Raw genomic sequence first — 24,930 nt, forward strand, 5'->3', positions numbered from 1 at the left:
TGACGTCACTTAGCAATGCACTGGCCTCGTTTAATCCAAAAGGAATGGAAGAAGAGTGCTCAGAGAGAGACGGGGAAAGGAATAGGCAAGAAGGAAGGAAATTACTTAGAGCAAGCGCTCAGCCAGTATGACTAGCCCATGGAAGGGATACAAGGACGAGATGGAAGCTGGGATAGGGGGAAAGAGAGAAAAGAAAGGACGTCCATCCACTGGGACCCAACGGGGCCCAATGACCCGCCAAGAAACGGGGCCATTCGCTCTACCGATCAGTCCAAAGAATAAATTAGAACTTGGATGAAAAGAAAGGGGAAAAGATAAGCCTAGGGAAGAGATAGAGAGGAGAGGACAAATAGAGAAACAGAGTTGTTGTCGTTTCAGCTACTCGGAACAAGTTCTAAGTAGCACGGGCTATGGTGGGCCCGTAACTTACCTGGCACAGGAGCGGGGCAAGTAGCACAGAGAAACAGAGAACATCCAGTCAATATGAGGGGAGGCAACAGTGGGGCAAGGGGAAGCAGCCTGGGGCACCCCCCTCTCCCCAAAGAACAGGTGACCGTAATGGACATGTGACGGCCCCCACCTGTTATACACCGTATGTCGGCCGATGCGGCAGCTCTAGACGTCTCGTCCGTCACGGAAATTGCAATATCAATGAGATCAGATTCCCGCGCTGGCTTTATGCTAGTTTCTCCTATCACAATGGCGGGCGGAGGGGGGGAGGGGGAACTCTTTAGTAAGATTACATTGTCTGTGATGATTCCATACCTGCCCGCCTCTCTCTCTCTCTCTCTCTCCTTTCCTGCTGTTCCAGCCCCCCCCCTCCCCCATATACGTTTCCTGCTTCTCATCTTTCTATTCCATCGAATTTTCATCCCGTTTCATCTTGCATCCTTTGGAATGTCCTGGCAGGAAAAGGGACTTTCAGGGAAAGGGAAAGGGAAAATGGAAAGGGACTTTCAGTCCCTTTCCATTTTCAGGCCCTAACATTTTCATTTCTTAAAATTTTTTTGAGCGGCTTCAACTTTCAATTCTATTATATTTCAAGCCCCTTTCCTTTCCAGTTTCCTTAACGTTTTCCAGTCCATCACCTTCCCAGCGCCTTCGTCAAGATATTCCATCACCTTTCCAGCGCCTTCGTCAAGATATTCCATCACCTTTCCAGCGCCTTCGTCAAGATATTCCATCACCTTTCCAGCGCCTTCGTCAAGATATTCCATCACCTTTCCAGCGCCTTCGTCAAGATATTCCATCACCTTTCCAGCGCCTTCGTCAATATATTCCATCACCTTTCCAGCGCCTTCGTCATGATATTCCATCACCTTTCCAGCGCCTTCGTCATGATATTCCATCACCTTTCCAGCGCCTTCGTCATGATATTCCATCACCTTTCCAGCGCCTTCGTCAAGATATTCCATCACCTTTCCAGCTCCATGGTCAAGATATTCCATCACCTTTCCAGCCCCTTTCCTCTCCAGCCCTTTACGTTACGTCTTCCATTCCATGTCAGAAGCTTCAAGAGTCAAACCAAAGTGATGCTCCCGCGCCCTCTTTAAGCGAAGTTTGTCCCCTCTCATCCATCTAATTATCATAAACTTGCAGCGGCCAGCTAAGTGGACCATTTGTATGATAGTTATTATACAGGGGTCTTTGTTGAAGGGGTTAACATAAAGTACCAAGCGGGTATTTAGATTGAACTTGTGTGCGTTTAGGGAGGGAGAGACGCATGTGAAGGTGGAGTTGCAGAGGCGATGGTCTCTTAAACCGGAGCGCGTATGTATACGCGGTGGTCGCTGTTATGAGGTAATTACTGTAGTTATTGTTGGGGGATTACATAGCACTACGCAGATATACGGTACTCTAAACGGTAACGCGTGCTAGTTCTAACACAGACTACCTTCCTCAACCCTTCCCAGTGCAGGCACAACACCGCTCCTGTGCCAGGTAAGCTACGGGCTCACCATAGCCCGTGCTACTTGCCCCGCTCCTGTGCCAGGTAAGCTACGGGCTCACCATAGCCCGTGCTACTTGCCCCGCTCCTGTGCCAGGTAAGCTACGGGCTCACCATAGCCCGTGCTACTTGCCCCGCTCCTGTGCCAGGTAAGCTACGGGCTCACCATAGCCCGTGCTACTTGCCCCGCTCCTGTGCCAGGTAAGCTACGGGCTCACCATAGCCCGTGCTACTTGCCCCGCTCCTGTGCCAGGTAAGCTACGGGCTCACCATAGCCCGTGCTACTTGCCCCGCTCCTGTGCCTGGTAAGCTACGGGCTCACCATAGCCCGTGCTACTTGCCCCGCTCCTGTGCCAGGTAAGCTACGGGCTCACCATAGCCCGTGCTACTTGCCCCGCTCCTGTGCCAGGTAAGCTACGGGCTCACCATAGCCCGTGCTACTTGCCCCGCTCCTGTGCCAGGTAAGCTACGGGCTCACCATAGCCCGTGCTACTTGCCCCGCTCCTGTGCCTGGTAAGCTACGGGCTCACCATAGCCCGTGCTACTTGCCCCGCTCCTGTGCCAGGTAAGCTACGGGCTCACCATAGCCCGTGCTACTTGCCCCGCTCCTGTGCCAGGTAAGCTACGGGCTCACCATAGCCCGTGCTACTTGGAACTTGTTCCGACAGTAGCTGCATCTATAACAACAACAACAACAACAACTTCCCAGTGCTATAGGCCTATAGGCCTTCTGTAGTTACCTTCATTCTTAGTCGTAATGGCTTGGCGCTTTCTCCTGATAATTCCTCCTCCTCCTCCTCCTCCTTCCTCCCATATACAAGCTCTTGTTATCAGCAACAAGATTATCCATATCCTTCACTGTCATTTAGTATTATCCGCAAGATACACTATAATTACCAAGCTTCACTGTCCTCCCCCCAACCACTTGGGCTGGACGGAGTTCTTAATCTTCCCAGTTAGATGTGGTGGCTTGGGGGGGGGGAGGGAAAGGGGGGTCGAACGATCTCCCAGATTGCCTTTTCTAGCTTTCCTATCCTCCTTCAGCTTGGACCAGAGTGCCAGTTAGTGCATGGACCAGAGTGCCAGTTAGTGCATGGACCAGAGTGCCAGTTAGTGCAATGCTCTCGCAACACCGCCACCGAGCTCTGTCCTGACGATGCTGCTGCTGCCTCGCTGATGTGTCGTGCCTCGCTGATGTCGAGTCTCCTGCTATCGCTGTATCTATCGATATATATATATATTAGATTAGTTACATTCAGTTCAGTCGTAAATAGGGAAGAGCCTCACCTTCAGGATAGTTGAAGAGGTCCGGCACTTCGCTGAAGACTGTAGCGCAAGATTCCTTGGCCGTCTTGCCCGCCTGCGTCGCCGGCCAGCAGTACAGGGTGTCCCAAGTAGCGTTACAGTACACTCCTGCAGGAGAGTGAAGGGTGTTAGTGACACGAGTACAGGGTGTTCCACTCCTGTAGTAGGAGGGGGGGGGGGTACAAGGAATTGAAATTGAAATACGTTTATTGTGGTAAAATGCACAGAAAGGGATGAAGTAGCTCAAGCTATTCTCACCCCGTTCAGTACATCGTGTTAATATATACATAGACACACATCACAAACAATAAACATATTACCGAACATTCTGAAAGATAATTCGGGGTTACAAGGGGGTTTATTGAGAATGTAGTTCACCCAGTATTGCTGCGGCTGAAATTATATCCATGTGTAGTTTTAATCAAATATTTTCTAAAACCATTTTTTTTTCTTTCTGAAAAGCTCTTATTGGCAAGAAACACAACCTAAAGAAAATAATTTAAGAAATATCACGCTGCGTCAAACAGGAGCGGACTGTGCTCTTTTTACCACGAGTTTCAATAAATGTTCTTTGTAATGGAGGAGTTTCTTATAAGACAGACCGGAGCTTCACTCAGTAAAGAGTACTTCTTTTCTGCCCGATACGCTACGCGTGCTAGTGGCTTTACAACCATGTAAGAACTCTTTTATATATAAATATGTCCTATAAGTTGTGTATATATATATATATATATATATATATATATATATATATATATATATATATATATATATATATATATACATATATATGTCCTATAAGTAAAGGATTGTGTTTCCTTGCCACTGGAGCTTGTGGTACTCATCTTCATCACTATATATATGTTTCTTTGCTACTATTCCTACCCTTAATTACTACCAGTCTCTTATATAACTATCACTACTACCATTAACTACAACTACCATTAACTACAACTACTATTAACTACTACTATAGTAACGCCACAACAAACTCCAGGAACACAACTATAGTGACTCGCGGAGGGAAACAAACACCTTCAAATTCAAATTTAAATTTTTATTTAGGTACATATAAAGATTTGAATTTGAATTTGAAGGTGTTTACTTCAGCGTACTCAAACCCAAACAATATGAACAGTTCAATACTATGAAGACCTAACCAAGAACATTTTTGCATCATTCTATACCGGAACTTAGTTAACTTGACAACTTAGATGTTTGAACTTGTCTGAAATACCAAATAAAAATACAAGTGGTACCTCACAAGGGATTTATTTGTTTCGCGGAGGAATAAAAGGAACGGGGGTAATCCGGCTCGCCGTGATGCAGTTGCCAGTTTCTTTCACATGGTAAAATAATTTTATGTTCCCTCAGTGTACAAAGCGAATGTAACTCATAACGCCGAACGCGTCAATATATATATATACAACGTATTAAGTTAAGAGGGTTGGAAACATTCTCAAACTAAAGCATCAACGATAACAAATCAAGCAAATAACTTTGGCAATCTGTAATGATAGATTGCCACTCCACAGTTTCTTTGTAATTTTCCACAAACGTATCATATCCCAAATCACTGAATTGCCATGACTTAGGTATGCGCCACTCTCCTTTAAAGCTTGACTTAGTATCATAGAACATCTTGTGCACATTAAGATCTATAATCAAATCCCCCAAAAATGAGACGCTTGTCCAAAACGCTATGCGTATTAATGGCCTTAGGTATTGTATATACTAGCTCTATCTATATATCCAACATTATGTTTGTAATTCATCATCTATGTACATACTTTTACCTGAATAAAACTTTGAATTTGAATTTGAATCTGAGAAGAGGATGCAACGACACACACACCTCTGGCAACCTCACACCAACCGTCAAATACGATGCTTCCAAAAAATGATAGTCTTTTATATGCAATTTCCTAGATAACTCGGCTGAGCGAGGAACTATTCATACGTTCCCCTAGTTCTGTAAACTTGTCCAGATCTCTTACCCAGGGTTTACAAATGTAAACTGTATAGTAAACCATTGATTTACTACTATCTATAATTATCGCTAACTGAAACCAACAAGACCTCATCGCCCATAGACAAAAAGAAATGGGAGGGAGGCAAAGCTTTGCATCAATGGAGCCAGGCTAGTGGGACGATCAATGGCGCCCCTGACAACGCACGCTGATCAAAGAATGAGAGTCGTTCGCAATGCTATTTGGTCGGGATAACCCAACAACTCACCATAGAGCGCAAAGAAAATAAATTCTTGGCATCCGCGCCGCGCGCACCACCGCCAGAGCTGACAATTTGCCAAATATTATTGATATCTTTGGTCCTATTCCATCAGAATGGGTGACGGGATTGATGGAGTGATTGAGGGAGAGAGGGGGGCGGGAGGGTGTTTAGCATCTCTGTCAATGGTAATATTTCTTAGTATACTTAGCGTGGCCGACTCCGACTAGCCTATGTTGGTCCCATACCTCAGACCAGTTTTATATAAACGTTTAGAAAGGGGTACCCGGCTGCACTTGGGTTTCTTACCCTATTTCCACCCTTTCTTCCCCTTTTTTCCCATCTCCCTCTCCACCCCTCTCTCTCGAACCACATGTGACTACTAGACAAATGTTCCACTTGCACAGACAGCAATTTTCAAACTCATAAATCAAGGACATATACAAAAAATATCATGGAACCCGTTTTAGCAACAGAGCGGCAACACAGCCACAGTTTTACTTTCTCATATATCTTTTTAACAAATAATCAATAACACAAACACGTAATGAATTACACACACACACACACAGCTACAGAAAACACCGCAGTTCTCAAAATCTTACTGAGGCGACCATACGAGTCATAAATACTCATACTCCGCCCAAGTAAAACAGAAACAAGCAACACTTAGTGGGCCAGCCAGAGGCTTAGGGCCCGCGCAGGAATATCCCAGCAAAAAAAAAAAAAAAAACGCAGTTCTAGTTTGTAACAGCCGAATTGGCTGACTCTTGGAACGTAAACCAATAATAATATCAATGTCTAAAAATATATTAAAAATATTAATGTGGACAAAAATTTACTCAATACCAATGCCTAAAAAAAGCTTAATAATTATAACAATTTCTAAAAAGCACATTAATATCAGTCTAAAATAATACAATAATATCAATGTCTAAATGTATATAATAAAAAAATATAAATGTCTAAATATATATAATAATAAAAAATATAAATGTCTAAAATAACCTCAAAATAATTCGTCTAAAATTATATATAATACTATAATTATAATAGAGATTATAATAAAAAATAGCAATAATAATAATAATAATAAATTTTTATAATAAGAAAAATACCAATGTCTAAATATATATAAATAAATATATATACTCATAAATTCGGGGAAGCAGCCCGGTGCCAATCACCGGGAAGCGGCCAAGTCACGTAAATACAGAGACCTTGAGCACCACTACAATTTTGTCCCCATTGCCTCAGAGACACTTGGTGCCTGGGGTAAAAGTGCTGCTAGCTTTTTGAAGGAGTTGGGGTCTAAGCTAATCGAAACAACTAGAGACCCTATAGCTGCCAGTTTTCTCTTTCAGCGCCTTAGTGTGGCAATCCAGAGAGGAAATGCTCACTGCATCCATGGTTCCTGCCCGCCATCTGAGGAGCTGGAGGAGCTGTTCAACTTGTGACAAGCAGCCTTGTACCCTGCATGTAATCAATATTGTAACTTTTTTTGTGTAATGACATTTTCAAATAAAGTTACATAAATATACACACATACCAAAAGAATAGGGGTGGTAGGAGAAGAAAATATCAAAGTGTTCAGTGAGGATCCACAAGGTCTTCTCTGAGTACTCTTTATTTTCTTCTCCGAGGCTATGGGTCCCTACACTTGCACCAGAGGTGGTACCCCTTCTAGGTAAGAAAAAAAAATATATAAGTATGATGACCAGACCATACACTAGAATGTGAAGGGACGACGACGTTTCGGTCCGTCCTGGACCATTCTCAAGTCGATTGTGAGAATGGTCCAGGACGGACCGAAACGTCGTCGTCCCTTCACATTCTAGTGTGTGGTCTGGTCAACATACTTTAGCCACGTTATTGTGACTCATCGCCTGCATATATATATATATATATATATATATATATATATATATATATATATATATATATATATATATATGTATATATATATATATATATATATATATATATATATATATGACTGAAGTCGCATATAGTCCTGGGGACCATTCAGGCTTGTTCTCATATATATATATATATATATATATATATATATATATATATATATATATATATATATATATATATATGACTGAAGTCGCATATAGTCCTGGGGACCATTCAGGCTTGTTCTCATATATATATATATATATATATATATATATATATATATATATATATATATATATATATATATATATATATATATATATATATATAGTATCAACGACTAAAATAACCTCAAAATAATTCGTCTAAAATAATAAATTAATAATACTGATTATAAAGATTACAAAAACAAAAAAATACATTTCCCAGGATACACAAGAGCTTATGAAAGAGGACGCAGGTACTACTGGGAACAAGATCACCAGACACCGGGGGCTGCCCAGAGCCCCGCCAACTCCACAACTAATAATGAGATGGAAAATCTGCAAGAGAATTAGATGTCAAGATTAAATGTGAAGTAACGGGAGAACTGGAGATTACACACAGGTAAGCGAGATGCTGGGTGTGGGAAGGAAGGGGGGCTGGCAACACTGAATCTTTGTTACAGTAGGTAAGGTTAGGTTAGGTTAGGTTAGGTTAGGTTAGGTTAGGTTAGGTCGTGTTATGTTTTGCTAGATTCGATTAGATTAGGTTAAATTAGATCATACTACATTGGGTTGGGTTAGGGTTTTGTTTACAAGAATTTGAGCAGGAAGTCCTCCAGACAACTGAGCACCACGTACATAAGACCAGTGCTAGAATATGCAGACCCCAAAACAGAATACACACCTTAAACATCCCAAATTAAGCTTCAGAAAGTTCCAAGATTTGGTAAAATGTTGGTAGGAGGATTTGAGGGCATTGCAAGAAGGATAGACTGAGGGGCCTAAACCTTATAGGGCTAATAAATAGGAGACACAAATGACATGATCGAGACATGGAAGATACCAAGGGGAATTGACAAAATAAACCATGTTTAGAATGAGAAGACATGGATGGAAGATCAATACCAAGATGGGTACTAGATACGTCGTGGTTTATTATATATATATATATATATATATATATATATATATATATATATATATATATATATATATATATATATATATATATATATATATGGTTCAAAAGATGTGAAACGAAGTATGAGGATCTGTAGTCGTTACTTCAGACCTTCAGACGGTTGACTCGTAAACAGAAGGGGAACCCAGGAGCTGAAGTTCAGCCCTGCAAACAGCCCAAAGCTGCAGGCGCAACTGCATTGTGTGTGTGTGTGTGTGTGTGTGAGACACACACACACACACACACACACACACACACACACACACACACACACACACACACACACACACCCACACACACACACACACACACACACACACACACACACACACACACACACACCCACACACACACACACACACACACACACACACACACACACACACTTCAACATCATTGTGCACATCTTTGGCTGCTGCTCTTCATATTCTCTTCTTCCTTTTTAAGCTCATATTTCTCCTCAAAGAGCTTCCTCCCTCTTTCTTATTTTCAACTGCATCTCCCCCTCCTCCTCCTCCTCCTCCTCCTCACCGTCTTCTACTCCCTGCTCTTCCACCTCATAATTTCAGTTTACCAAGCACAATATTGAGCATCAATCACAGGCTTTTACCGACAGAAATAAATAGAACTTAAGTCTTGCCGTTGTAAATAAAATGCTTCCTATATATAATCATAGGATCCCAAAATTACTGCCCCTCTAGACAAAAATCTTATAATCAAATCATTCTGACTGGTGCAATATCAGAATAGGCTAAGAATCAAAGCAAGTTAAAGAAATTTACTTAGAACAAAGGCAAAATATATCCAGCATCATAAACAGCAGTCAGCCATGACAGTCGTCTCATTCCAGGGTCAGGAGAATTAATATATTGGTCTCTTCACTAACACGAATACTTCAGCGGTATAATTTTGTCCATCTTGGCTCCGTCTGTCTGCCGTGGCTTGTGGAAATTTATGTTACATTATTGTCTCGTATCTGGACGAGTTGGTTGGCCTTACTTCAATTCAATGTGATATGGAAGGCTGGCCCAGGCAGGGGACGCCGGGAGATGGTGCACACGGAATGTGGGAATGTTACGCTCAAAACTGGGATGCTGGGGAGCTGTGGGAATGTTCTGCTTGAGCGCTGGGGGGGATGAGATGTTGTTGGAATGTTACGCCTGGTCACTGGGATGCTGGGGAGCTGTGGGAATGTTCTGCTTGAGCGCTGGGGGGATGAGATGTTGTTGGAATGTTACGCCTGGTCACTGGGATGCTGGGGAGCTGTGGGAATGTTCTGCTTGAGCGCTGGGGGGATGAGATGTTGTTGGAATGTTACGCCTGGCCACTGGGATGCTGGGGGGGGGGGGTGGTAAGATGTTGTGGGAATGACATGCTGGAGAGATGAGTTGATGGGAAAGGTATTGTGGAGCGTTTGGATGCTGGAGATGTGAGAATGATATGCTGGGATGCTGGGTCTTGTGTGAATGGTATACTGGAGAGCTGGGGTGCAGTAGGGCTGGGATATGGAAGTGATGGCAAGCTGTCTGTCTCTCCTCGCTATGGGCTCTTTTTTGTACCCCGTCGATTCCCCAGAGTATTTTGTAGATCGTAATCATATCTTCCTTGCATCGGTTTGTCTCCAGGGACTCGAGGACTCAGGAATCTTTACGCGTTCCTCTGGACAATCTCCAGCCTCGTAATGAATCTAACGAAGTCCTCAAGAGTTGCTCTAATGCGTGAGTGTTTATGTGTGTGTGTGTGTGTGTTGGTTCTGATTCTGCAAGTTTTCAACTCCATTACTATAATATATTTAGAGGGCATGTGGCGGTGTGTGTGTGTGTGTGTGTGTGTGTGTGTGTGTGTTTATAGTTCTTTAAGGGGAAAGGTCTATCGACTGCCTTGTTGATTGGAGCCGCAATCTACCGTGCTTACAGCCCCTCAGGTACACTTTTAACCCTAAATGAACTGAGATTACAGCCAACTTCGTGTATATATAGACTTTGAAGTACACCTAACGTGTATTTACTCCTGATTATGTGTTAGGGGTGGTTGCGGGTGTGTATCCTGGGTCGGGCGTTCGGAAGATGAAATAAGTGGTTGTAGATGTGATGTTTGTGTGCATGGTCGACCTCGTATAGCGCTTTGGAAGTCGTAAATCGTTTAATAAATACTGACTTAAGCCGCCATGATCAAGATACGTGGTATGCAGATCTCGTCAGTAAACAGGGGGGCCAGATTCACGAAGCAGTTACGCAAGCACGTACGAACCTGTACATCTTTTCTCAATCTTTGGCGGTTTTGTTTACATATTATTAAACAGTTAATGAACTCCGAAGTACCAGGAGGCTGTTTATAACAATAACAACAGGTGATTGGCAAGTTTTCATGCTTGTAAACTGTTTAATAATTATAACCAAAGCCGTCAAAGATTGAGGAAAGATGTATACGTTCGTAAATACTTGCGTAACTGCTTCGTGAATCCGGGTCCAGGTCTGTGAAACTCTCACGGTAACCCCTTATCCCACGATTTAAATCTCTCTATATGCCTCAGACCGTGAAATGAGGCGATGTATTGCAGGCGATGAGTCACAATAACGTGGCTGAAGTATCGACAATCGACTTGAGAATGGTCCAGGACGGACCGAAACGTCGTCGTCCCTTCAATTTCTAGTGTGTGGTCTGGTCAACAGGCGATGTATTTATTCAGTGGTTCACAATCCCGGGGTCCCGGAAGAATTTCAAGGGGTCCAGGGCCCTAGGTATTGTATTGAACGCGATTAAAACAAGAACCCCCAAAATGTATCCCGTTGTATTGCGCTTACAGGCCGAGTTTCAGCTCCGGGACCCCACGCTGTCGATCCGAATCCTCTGATGTATTGATTCAGCCTTCTTGGCGGGATCTTCAGCTTCGGAGGAGGGAATTGCCTTTTCCCCTGTCAGTTTGATATGAGCAAGAATTTCGTCAAGAAATCTGTTGACGTGAATCTTGCAATATTGAAGGATAGTGATCTTATATCAGTGCTTCTATTAACTTTTCCTGACATCAATCACCTCCTATATAAAGGTTTAAATACATCATTTATACTTTTACGAGTACAGTGGATTTTTTTTTTGTAACTGACAATGAAGTATTGTGGGTTTCTTAACACAAAAAAAAAACATATTTTAAACACACAGCGATTGCTGGCAACATTGTAAATAATAACAGATGCCAGGAGTCGCTATGTTCGTTGATTTGAATGTTTACAAATTAAGTATATTAATCACATGTAAAATCGAATATATTATTTTATTTACACCTGTGTCACCCCTAGAAGTTCTATTTAATCTAACCACTGCGAACCCGTTCCAGATACATCAAAATTTTTATGGAATAGAGCAAACCATCAAAAATGCGACGCATTAGTAAAAATGTTTACGGGCTATTCATGCCCGTGCCGCCTCTTGGGTGGCTTAATCTGCATCAACCAATCAGTAAAAATGTAAACACTATAATATTGACGTTTTCCATCATTACTTGGGTTCGTACATTTCTGGTTATTAGGCTCTATAACAATGGGCAATAGAGCCTAATATCTCCTTATTTACAAAATAACTCAAGTTCGTAGAGGGAAGCAAGCATTATGTCTCCTAATTAAGTCCTAACCTTTAACCGACTAATTAAGATGTTTCCAACAGGAAATTCATTTTTGACTCTTACTTATTAGGCAAGTCAGACAACAGTCTGCTCTTTTGATCTTAAACACGCCTTATGCCCTAGCTGTCTCTCTCTCTTGTCTTGTGATAATTGACACGTGTGGGCCTCATGGCTCCGTCCTCACATCTCCACTCACCTCTCATACTTTCCTCATTATTACCGCCCTCATGCCTCGCCTCACTACCACCTTCAGCCACTTTATAGTTACTTTCCTCACGCCTTCCCCCTCTTTGTCTCACTATTTCCTCTCACGTCTCTTCTTACTGACTCTCTTCTTCCCTGCCGCTGTCTCACTCCCTCTCTCCTCTGCCTCTTCCTTCATTGCCACTCAAATATTTCGTCATTACCTTTGCCTCGTCTCCCAGATTGCTTGGCGTCTCTCGGTTTATGGTCCAACTGGTTGGCACCTTCCGCCAGGCGCCTCAGGATGGACTCTTTGGGGCGTCCATAACGAGCACACCCAGTAACGAAAAAAAAAAGATTTTTTTTTAATATATATTTTCAAACCTGAAAAAAAAGTCAGAGTTGGGAACTTTCAGGGCAGGTCGCAGGTGCCAGAAACTATACCAGGTCAGGGGGGCCCGAAGAGACTGATATGACTTAATACATTATTTTACGAGTCGCTGGAACAGACCCAAGAACTAGGAAAGTATGTAGCCCATATTTAGCCTCATTTGGCCGGATGCCTGAACCAATTTTGTTTACAACTGGTTGAAATTGGACTTTTTGGGAAAACTTGTTTTCTGTATATATATATACTTCTCCAAGAAGACTGGAACTTGGAAGCTTTGAATGTGTTGGCTATCCACGAGTCTCTATGGCGTGAGGTCGTGGTGCAGAGGCGGTGATGTGTTCCTGAGTATGTTGATCAGTGCCAGGGTGAAGGAGAAGGAGGAGGAGGGGGTAGGTGTGATTCAGACAGCTTCAAGGGCTGTTTGTGAGCCAGAGAGAGAGAGAGAGAGAGAGAGAGAGAGAGAGAGAGAGAGAGAGAGAGAGAGAGAGAGAGAGAGAGAGAGAGAGAGAGAGAGACTGAGATAAGAGATATAGAATGTGCTTCTTCTATCTCCCAACTGTGCAGTCCCTTTCACCATATCCACTTCTATAATTCTTGTTTAAAATTCAGCTACTGGGAACTAAAAGTTCCAAGTAGCACGGGCTATGGTGAGCCCGAGATGGACTTACCTGGCACAGGAGCGGGGCTGAAAACTGCACTTCTATAACTATGGCACAGCCTTTCTACCTAGCACAGTCACTCACCTAACCTACCCTAGGGATAGCAATGGCCGCAATTATATATTGAACAATAACGCTTGAATTATATGTTGGGTCACACACTACGTTTCAAATAACCAATGTGCATTAGGGTTTGACCGCCGCTTGAACGAGCATAGCCTGAGAATGCGTAGAGTTACCTCCCTTACATTACTGTACGATACCTGCTTGTGTCTCCCCCTCCCCCCCCCTACCCCCGACGTTCCCTACAATACTGAACGATATCTGCAGAACAATTAAAAAGAGTCGTTACAGAGCCAAGACGAACTTAGATCACTTTAACGAGAGGAACGATGCAAGTTAAGTTGGTAAAGATCTGTATGTAACTCACGTCTTAATCTCAAAAGAATTTCCTATCGGTTTAATTCTGACTCGAAACTTTTTATTGCCTGATTATATTTGTTCAGTATTACTGAGCTTAAATGCTGCACCATGTTCAAGCTGCGAGAGCTTGAAGCTCTTTCTCTCTCTGTGATAGCTTATAGCCCCCCCCCCCCTTCTGCGTCAGACTGACGCAATATCTGCGTCACCTTCATGTCCACTCGATTGACGCAGGTTGACGCAGAGTTTGCGTCAGCTTCCAGCCCTCTCTGCGATAGTAGGCATTTATAAAGACACACTATACTGTGGCCGGAATTTTAAACAAAAGCCCTTGTGGGGGGGGGGGGGAAGAGGTTTTTAAAAGCTGACGATAGTGTTTATCTAAAAGCCGAGCATAAAAGGAATTAGGAGAGGAAGGTATAAACAGCTGTATTATACCACGAGTGTCAAAGGGAATATAAAAGCACAGATAACTTTTGTATATTTTGAAAAGAAAATATGTTAAAAAAAAAAATTAGCAAAATTCACACGATATACGCGGTCATTACCGTCACCTTGTCATACCCCTCAGCTGCCGTGGTATTCTTAGCATACACAGGTGGGTAACTCTCTTAGCTGCATGATAGACTCGTCATACACAGATGGGTAACCCCCCCTAGCTGCATGATAGACTCATCATACACAGATGAGTAACCCCCCCTAGCTGCATGCTAGACTCATCATACACAGATGAGTAACCCCCCTAGCTGCATGCTAGACTCATCATACACAGATGTATTCGTTTGCCTTGTTCGGGTTGAATGTAGACACAGTAGTCGCTTCTGTATATATTTATTGAGTGAGGCAAACAGGTGTATAACTGGCCAGCCGAGGTCCACCTACTCTGGGTCTGTGAGGATAACTGAGGCTGCTGGGAGCATCGCTGATGCTCCTCTGTCTGGCATGACGTCAGAGGCCTACTTGCCTGTGATTGGTTACATTTCAACTGACAGAATTTTGAGTATAACACCGCTCGGACACGCTACCAAGTCGACGTCCCTTGTCGACAAGCTCTGGCTAGCTATATAGTTACAATGATACTGAAAGGACCTCGGTGGCATTCAATAATGGCTTACATGTGAAATTTGCATAATAAAACATTGAAAGAAGATCAGGTGTGCGTAATACAAACAACTCGGCATATATGCACCAAAAAAAAATTCATCATAATAGGTGAAAATCATGGTAACAATGCTTTGATTAAATCAGAGTATTAAGAACATGTGTATGTCTACTGATCAGATATGAACAATACAACCCAAGGTATTGCCTAAACAAAATTATTAACATGTGTCAATGGCATGTGCTTGAAAACCATACAAAATTAAACAATTATTACATTAATAGAACAAAGTTCTGACCTAACAACCACAATTGAATTTCAAGATAGATAATTTTTTTTTTTTCTCTTTTTTTTTTTTTTTTCGAAATATACAATATATTTACAAGACCAATGTACAATATATATAATGTGCAATATATTTACAAGCATATACAAGACCTGGATCAAGAAGACTAACATCTGCGTGATAGCAGTCAGGATTCACTGGCCACAATGTGGTTGCTAGAACAATAATAACTCTTATGACAAGCACTGTAAAAATACAAATGGTAGTAGACTTAACAATGGCATCTAATTCATAACAAAATAAAGTTGAGAAAAACTATACATTATATATAATGGTAATAATAAGACACATGTGGTAGAAATACTGCAATTGAGTTTTTTTTTTTTTTTTTTCAAAACAAACAGAATAACTACAGAGTGCATTCAATTATAAATTCTGCGGATATCTACACCTAGCTCATCCAGAGCACTATACAACTCTGGCTCTGACTGAAGGTCCGGAACAGATGAAACTTCATGTGACAAACTATCATCTTGAGAGATATCCTCGTTAACATCTAGCCAATGGACGTGTGGTGAGTGCACGGTTGAAACGAGAGGTCTAGATCTAAGATTATAATTGCTAGTATGGGGTTGCTGAACATCAAGTGGTCTGTCAACCACAGAAGGTGGTGTCCGAGTAGGAGTATCTGTCTGGGTAAGTTCATTGTCATCTTCCTCATCAGTCTCGTCAACAGTCATTTTAGCTAACTTCATGTGGTCTAAATGCTCATTTATATACTCTCCTGTTAACAAGTTCTTAAGTCTGTATTTGTTACCTTTAATAAGCTCGATTACCTTATATGGACCCAAAAATTTCTTAGTTAACTTGTACATAGGACCAGACCTGTGTTGGTTAAGTATCATTACTACAGATCCAATAGTTATTTTACTGGGTTTAGCTCGTGCATTCCTTGCTAGAGTGAACTCGGCTGTTGCTTTGGACAGTTGTTCTCGTATTTTCTTGAATACTAGTTGCATTTGTCTACGCTTCACTTGAACAAAATCATCTACGTTATATAAGGGAGTAGGAGGTACGTTAATCAATTCATTAGGGAGGATCTTATCTGTACCATAAAGAATAGCGTGAGGTGTGTCACCAGTAGAAACATTAATTGAAGAATTTATAGCACACTGAATTAAGGGTATAAAATCATCCCAATTGTTGTTATCAAAATTCAACGTGACTCTCAAGGCATCTAACACTTTCCTGTTAGTACGTTCAGCTAGTCCATTACTTGCCGGATGATAAGGCATAATGCTACATTTTTTGATGTTATATAAATCACACAAGCTAGTTAGAATACTATTACTGAATTCTGGTCCATTATCTGAAAGGATTACTTTAGGCATACTATATCTACAAATTATTTGGTCATGGAATGCGCTGGCTATGGTTTCTGCTGTTTTGTTCGGGATAGGAACTAGTTCGCAAAACCGTGAAAAATTATCGACCATTACAAGCAAATGTTTGTTCCCTTTCTCTGTTTCCGCAAAATTTGTCAATAAATCCATCGATATTCGTTCCCAAGGAGCTTTAGTTGCTGGGTACACCTGAATTGGATTAGGTCCTGAAACATGTCCCTTGTGCTGTAAACAAGTTAAACATCTGTCAACATAATGAGCAATCTCCTTAGCCATTTTTGGCCAAAAATATTTCAATCGACCTTGTTGGAGTGTACGATCCTTTCCTGGATGTGCACTTGCAGGAGCATCATGGATAATTTTTAACACAGTTGGTACCAAGACAGCTGGAACAACTAACTGACAACATTTCCTCGGGGCTGTCCCTAGCTTTACTACTCTACACAGTAAATTGTCCAACATAACTAGTTCTTTCAATGGTACTGGCGGTTTATGAATCGGGCGAGTGTCTTGCTTAGTCAAAAATTTAATGACAGGTGCCCATATGGGGTCTTGTCTTTGTTCCGTTTCTACTACTGTAGCATCTAATGCTGGGTAATTTAACTGAATCGCAGCTACGTGTCGAGAAAACGCATCGGCTACAACATTTTGCTTTCCTGGAATATATCCAAATGTGGGATTGAATTCTTGAATTGTGAGCAAATATCTAGCAAACTTTCCAACTGGATTCTTATTTTTGAACAAGGGAATTAATGGTTGGTGATCTGTAAGAACATGAACTGGGTAATTATAAATTGTATCCTTGAAATGTTTAAGTGCCCAAACAACTGCCAAGGCTTCTCGTTCTGTTGCACTATAATTTTTCTCTTCTTTAGATAAAGTACGGCTAGCATAAGCTATTGCGTGATCTCTGTGACCTTCTGTTTGAAGTAATGCAGCACCTAGACCTATGTCACTAGCATCTGTAACCAACGTAAAAGGTTTAGAAAAATCTGGATACCTAAGGACAGGTGACGAAATCAAGGCTGCTTTGAGTTTTTTGAATGACTGATCCTGGGCCTCTCCCCAAACAAAGGGTTCATCTTTTCTTTGCAACTTGTAAAGCGGAGCGGCTATAATAGAGAATCCAGCAATAAATGAACGATAAAATCCTACAAGACCTGTGAACTGTCTTACGGCTTCTGCGGTACGAGGTGTTGGAAAATCACGGGCAGCAATAATTTTTGATTCATTCAATGTAATACCTGAAGGTGTAACTGTATGACCTAGGAAATTAATCTTTTGCTTTAAAAATGAACATTTTGCAAGCTTTATTTTTAAATTAGCTTCAGCGAGCTTTGCAAGTACCTTTTCAAGGTTCTGGAAATGAGTCTGAACATCTTGCGACATGATTATGAGATCATCAAGGTAAACTAGAAGCGTACTTCCTATCAATCTACGAAATAGATTTGTCATGAGCCGTGAAAAGGTTATTGGACTACTACGCAAACCAAACGGCATTCTTTTGAAATGAAAATGACCATTGGGAGTACTAAAGGCTGTCAATTGTTTACTTTCCTCATCAAGGGGGATTTGCCAGAATCCCTGCAACAAATCTAACGTAGAGAATACTTTGTTTCGACCAATACTTTGCAACAAATCATTGAGAACTGGAAGTGGGAAACGATCAGGTATTGTTACTCTGTTAAGCTTGCGATAATCGATTACAGGTCTCCAAGTCCCATCTCGCTTTGGTACAAGAATCAATGGAGCGTTCCATGGCGAATTACTCGATTCAATTACATCACTCTGTAACATTTCTTCTACAAGTCTATCTGCTTCTGCTCTCTGAGAATGGGGAAGTCGGTAAGCTGGTACATAAATAGGCGTAGTTCCTTGTTCAAGGGGAATTTTATGTGTAATAAGAGGAGTGAGACCTAATTTTTCTCCTGGTAGAGCAACAACAGCTCTATTCCTGTTCAAAATTTCCAAAAGCTGAGCCACAGAGTCAGGAAAATCAGTAGGACTGAGGTGTTGCGCTTGCACCTCTGGCTGAGATCCCTGTTCTCCTGGTGTGAGTGTACAAACAGTATGATCCATGGAGACATCATCCACAACTCGCACCGGTAACGAGTAATGGGCAAAATCTACAACATGGGTACCAGACTGGAGATGGATATCGGCATTGCTTGTGTTCGCGATAAAAAGTGAGACAGTACCATCCTGCACTGTGTGCCAGGAGGGTTCAACAAATGTACCATTCACTTTACATGTTTCACTTTCCGCAATCACATCCGACAACTCAGGCACTCCCTGAACCTTAACTCTTATTCTGGTGAGAGAATGAGGGTGTAGCACAGTGTCAGTAGCCGTGGAACCACTGACTTCAGAGATGGAAGCTGCCAGGCGAGCGAGACAACGAGAATCCGTTAGGGCGTCCCCTTCCAGAAAGTCCCGATACTCATTCTCCTTAACAACTGTACAACTACTATGCTTCAATCGAGTGCCTGTTTTCTCGGGTATGCTACCACGACAATGATCTGACAAACCTACGCTAGCAAGGCGGGTGTCAACAAAATTAACATAATCTGATTGAAGGTTGAACTCGTGGCCCTGTCGGTACATGCTACACAAGGGTATGACATGGTCTTTGATACTTATGTTCCAACGATGGGGAAACAATGCAATATTTTCATCAATCATGGTGTACAGACCTAAGAGAATGTCTCCAGGAAAATGAATAATGTCAACAACTAAACATGTTATAGACAATGTGACATCATTGAACTTGAGTGGGAGGTCAATTTCACCCTGAACTTTTACTTTATTTCCTGAAATACCACTTAGAAAAGGTATGTGTGACTGTTTTAAAATAGTAGGGTGCTTACTTTCAATGTCTCTAAGAGCTGAGGGCTTGACAATATTAATTTTTGCACCTGAGTCAAGAAAAACTTTTAAAACTCTACCATGTACAATGGCTGATACAAGGGGACCATCACTTGAGACTGGACAAGTTACTATTTTTGACTTATGTTGTCTGGGATATCTGCGTCTTGTTTGTGTCAAATTTACTGTGGATCCGTCAACATCTACAACTGGTCTAGAGTCAGTGTCCTCCTCTGTCAAGTGTCCAAATCTATTTTGGGTAGCTACTGAATACACAGGGAGGGCACTAGGATTGGCTAGCTTGAATTGGTTAGCGGATGGCCTTGGGGGTTTCCCGACGACATGGAGTGAACATTCTGAGCTCCAGCATTCTGTGACTGAGCATTATAATTTGAAGTTGCATTATAGCTGGGCTGGGAGTTGTAATTACGAGAGTTCTGATAATGTCTTGGACGCTGTGAGCCTCGCCAAGACTGACCATGGGAGTTACGAGGTGGAGATGTCCTTTGCCTAGCTCTACAATCCGCAGTGTGGTGACCAACTTGTTTATGGTACGTGCAATATGGAAGCCTAGAATGATTAGATTGATGAGGGGGCCGAGAGAATTGTCTAGGAGGTGATGATCTAGGGGCGGACCAACAGTCCCTTGCAAGGTGGTTACTCTTACCACAATGCCAACATGAGGGAGTGGATGGTTGTGGACTATGGCGTTTCGGCATTTTATGAGGCGGCGAATTTGACTGGGGGCTACGAGCATGGGTACGCTTCTGCGACCAAGAGTTTTGAGAATTTGTGGGAGGATGCTGAGAACTTGTAACTACATTTACAGCATCAGAGGGTGGCAACAGTTGAGCACTTCGGGGAGCTAGTTTATCGGCGGCATTGTTAATAGCCTCAAACACTTCACCAATTTCATGTTTAACACCAAAATTTTGTTGCTCAACGATTGGTTTTGTATGCTCAGGGGCAAAATGCATTAAAGTACCAAATGCTATCATTTTGGCCATAGCCTCAGGGGACAGATTATTGTCTTTATCTAACCAAGTCGAATTATTCATAGCAGAAACTAAGGCATACAGATACTGATCGAGACGGCTAGTAAACGCATTAAACGATTCACCAGGCTGCATGGTGGCATTGGCAATTTTCTTGACTAACCTATATGGGTCAAGGTCTCCTTTATTAACAAAGCGACGGCGAAAGAAATCCTTAAATTCAGGCCAAGACTGGAGGCTAACAATGGCTTTCTCATCAACAACAAAACGTGCATCACCTTTGGTTGTGTCCACGGCTGACCGTGCAATTGCTAAGTATTCGGCATCAGTAGGCTTAGAAAAACGTGCAACTGTTTTCGCTTCAACCTTACTAAACCATGATTCTAATAAACGCGATTCCCCAGCAAAAAGAGGAATAGCCATTTCCTGAGCTGATCTCTGGCCATTGGGACAAGCAACTGTTCCCATTGATTCTGAAGGGGTTTCAACAGTGGTAGGCATTGTCACAGCCGTGGAAGTAATATTTGAACGCAGATTATAATTAAGTGCACCTGGCATCAGAAATAGTATACACAAAAATAAACACAAAAAAATATCAACTTGGCTAAAGTAAAAATGGCAGAAATAAAATTATTAAATTGGGCTAGGCAAGAAAATAATTAAGAACAAGCAATTGTAAACTAAATTTAGCAATCTTTCATTAAAAAATGACTGGAATTAGATGTATGTAAATTAATTAAACCAGACTAAGCACAGCAATTTAGAATAAAAACTGGGAAATGCAATTGCAAAATTTCATTAAAAAGATTCAACACAACAAGTGGCAATGCAAGAAATATGGATGTAGCACATAAACTGGACACAGGAATGTATATAACTCCTATGGTAAAAGTTTAAAATAAAATGCTTAAAGGATAAATTTCAAGTTAGGTCTGGAGAAATTAAAAAAAATTATATTGCACAAATCCTTAACTGCTACTAAAACAAGGATTTCTTAATTCACTGGAATTTGAATTTACCAATAACACTCTAGGAGAACAATTAAAATTCAATGAAATTACTGTAAGAAGCAGGAATGTTGAAATCACACAGGAAAACTGTGGGGAGTGCAGTACTGAACCAGCTCCAATATTTAACAAGTCACTGAATGGTTAATTCACAGGATATTATGGGAATTATTACATAAGTCACTTTTTAACACTTGGCACGTTGTTCTCAACTAGCAATTACTTATCTCAGGGTTGTAATTTATGAGGATCACCAGTAGCCAAAGTAGGAGAAGCGTCGTGAAGATCTGAAGAGGCCCATGTGAGGCGTGTTTACAAACTGGATGCGACGGCAGCGCTCCTGGCGGCGGTGGCGCGAGACTCAGGGACCCCACACTGTTCAGGCTAGAGGCACGAAGATAAATTCTGACGACGACAATATTGCGACGATGGAATAACCAGTTGATACTTGCGACGATGGCTGACGACGATTGCAGTAGCTTGCACCCTCACGAAGCTTGATACTGTCAGCTTGGGTGGCGGTGGTGGTGGTGGTGGGTGTAATAGGTGGTTCCCACGTGGTGGCGCGAGGTTCAAAAATGGCTGGCGCGGGAAGCTTCCTTCCTCCTCACTGATGAGTGAGCGTTCTCACAGGAAGATATTGACCCTTACTTCTAAAACGTTAGCCTGGAGTAGTGGTTGATGGCAGGACCCCGGTCTGGCACAATATTTGATGCGTGGGTGGCAGGATGGCGGCTTATGGCGGTGGCGGTGGCGGCGGTTTTGGCTGGAACACGAGGCGATGCTGGGTACTGGAACTTTTGCTTCCAGAAAAAAATTTCTGGATCCCACTGCTGCTACCAGTATTCGTTTGCCTTGTTCGGGTTGAATGTAGACACAGTAGTCGCTTCTGTATATATTTATTGAGTGAGGCAAACAGGTGTATAACTGGCCAGCCGAGGTCCACCTACTCTGGGTCTGTGAGGATAACTGAGGCTGCTGGGAGCATCGCTGATGCTCCTCTGTCTGGCATGACGTCAGAGGCCTACTTGCCTGTGATTGGTTACATTTCAACTGACAGAATTTTGAGTATAACAGATGAGTAACCCCCCTAGCTGCATGCTAGACTCATCATACACAGATGGGTAAGCCCCCACACACCAGATTTATGACATACTCACCATACACAGGTGAATATACTCCCCCAACTGCATGTTATACTCACCAAACAGATGAGTATACTCCCCCAACGGCTTGTTGCACTCACCACAGGTGGATAACCCTCCCCTAGTTACAACTAGTGGGCAAAAATATAACCACAGTTATAAAAGGAAGAAGGGAAGGGGGGGGGAGGGATTTTTCGGACGAAATTGGATTCTGTCATGGATAACAGGGGCCAGCGGGCCGTAAATCCCAGGATAAGAATTATTTCTGTATATATTTAGCCTTAACGCAAATTATTACCCTTGACGCATAAATGTTTCTAAGGGATAATACAGTAATCAGGCGTTTTGTGTGAAGAGAATAATGTAGTTTGATATGATTAGCTCTAGGTAGGGGGGGGGGGGGGGAGAGTCAGGTGTGTGTGTGGGGGGGGGGGGCAGCTGTAAGTGCGAGAGTAGTCACGTGTTTGCACCTGCGGTGTTTTAAATTTCCCGCCGGCGCGAATTTGTCCTCTGGCGGGAAAAAAAAATAACGGACAAACGTGACTAGCATGAATTCAAACAACAAACATACGAGCGTTCACTATTCATTTCGTCTAAACAAACATAAATCTACTGTCATTTCAGGAATTTTAAACGACGATTTAAAATTTTTAAACCATATAGTACTTATATCACTAATTTCACAACACGTTCCTATTAAATAAGATATAATTAGCCATTAAAATTCCACTTTGTACTTAATTGGGTTTAAAATACGCTTTAGCTCATCGTCTTCCCGTGTAGACTAAGGCAATAACGGGGGAATTATTACACTCGGTGTAATTACCTATAATTACCGAACACCGTTATGCATCATTAGGCTGGAGTTCATTAAGATTCATGTTGTGTTGAAATTTGTGTGTTTGCTAACGAGTCTTGATGAACACGGTCAACTGAACATTAGTTGATGAACGATGTCAATGGAACATTAGTTGATGAACACGGTCAATTGAACATTAGTTGATGAACGCTGTCAATGGAGCATTAGTTGATGAACGCTGTCAATGGAACATTAGTTGATGAACGCTGTCAATGGAACATTAGTTGATGAACGCTGTCAATTGAACATTAGTTGATGAACGCTGTCAATGGAACATTAGTTGATGAACGCTGTCAATGGAGCATTAGTTGATGAACGCTGTCAATGGAACATTAGTTGATGAACGCTGTCAACATATATAATATATATATATATATATATATATATATATATATATATATATATATATATATATATATATATATATATATATATGAGCCTTCGTGTTTTTTTTAAATCGTGAGACTGAGAGGAAATGAATAGACAAGACAGCTGACTCACCCAGCACCACAGAAAACGGGAGACATGAATAGAATACACAGCTGACTCCCTCAGCACCACAGAAAACGGGAGACAGTGGTGCCGAAACTTCAAAAAACTTCTCAGAATCTATTCGGAGCATCACGCGTGTCTTGCTTTGTTATTTCCTTTCTCACTCTCTCTCTCTCTTGTTAACATATATCTTCAAACATTCGCGTGGCTGTATATCACTGGCAGGATACGCAGGTAATAATCATGATATCGTGGGCTGCTTTTGTCTCCCTTTCCTGCTTGAACAAAAATTAAAACACGCTTGGTTGTTCTAAGTTCAATAAGCGCTCTCAGTACTCGTGAAGAGCTCTCAGTACTCGTGAAGCGCTTTCAGTACTCGTGAAGCTGCTCTTAGTACTTGTGAAGAGCTCTCAGTACTCGACAAGCACTCTCAGTACTCGACAAGCGCTCTCAGTACTCGTGAAGCGCTCTCAGTACTCGTGAAGCGCTCTCAATACTCGACAAGCGCTCTCAGTACTCGTGAAGCTGCTCTTAGTACTTGTGAAGAGCTCTCAGTACTCGACAAGCACTCTCAGTACTCGTGAAGCACTCTCAGTACTCGTGAAGCGCTCTCAGTACTCGACAAGCACTCTCAGTACTCGTGAAGCACTCTCAGTACTCGTGAAGCGCTCTCAGTACTCGACAAGCACTCTCAGTACTCGTGAAGCACTCTCAGTACTCGTGAAGCGCTCTCAGTACTCGTGAAGCGCTCTCAGTACTCGTGAAGTGCTCTCGCTACTCGTGAAGTGCTCTCAGTACTCGTGAAGCGCTCTCAGTACTCGTGAAGCGCTCTCAGTACTCGTGAAGCGCTCTCAGTACTCGTGAAGTGCTCTCGCTACTCGTGAAGTGCTCTCAGTACTCGTGAAGTGCTCTCAGTACTCGTGAAGCGCTCTCAGTACTCGTGAAGCGCTCTC

The 24,930-nt window shown here is 42.2% G+C and overlaps 1 protein-coding gene across 2 annotated transcripts in view; it reads right to left on the minus strand.

Moving 5' to 3' along the window:
* Nucleotides 1–24,930, minus strand: part of LOC123758913 (corticotropin-releasing factor receptor 2) — a 174,038-nt gene that overhangs the window by 36,263 nt on the left and 112,845 nt on the right. For both annotated transcript variants that reach the window (XM_069334600.1, XM_069334599.1), the window contains exon 3: nt 3,236–3,361. In XM_069334600.1, the coding sequence (XP_069190701.1) occupies nt 3,236–3,361 (126 nt within the window). The remainder of the gene's footprint in view (nt 1–3,235; nt 3,362–24,930) is intronic.

The sequence above is a fragment of the Procambarus clarkii genome, chromosome 31 (genome assembly GCF_040958095.1).
Source record: "Procambarus clarkii isolate CNS0578487 chromosome 31, FALCON_Pclarkii_2.0, whole genome shotgun sequence".
NCBI lineage: Eukaryota > Metazoa > Arthropoda > Malacostraca > Decapoda > Cambaridae > Procambarus > Procambarus clarkii.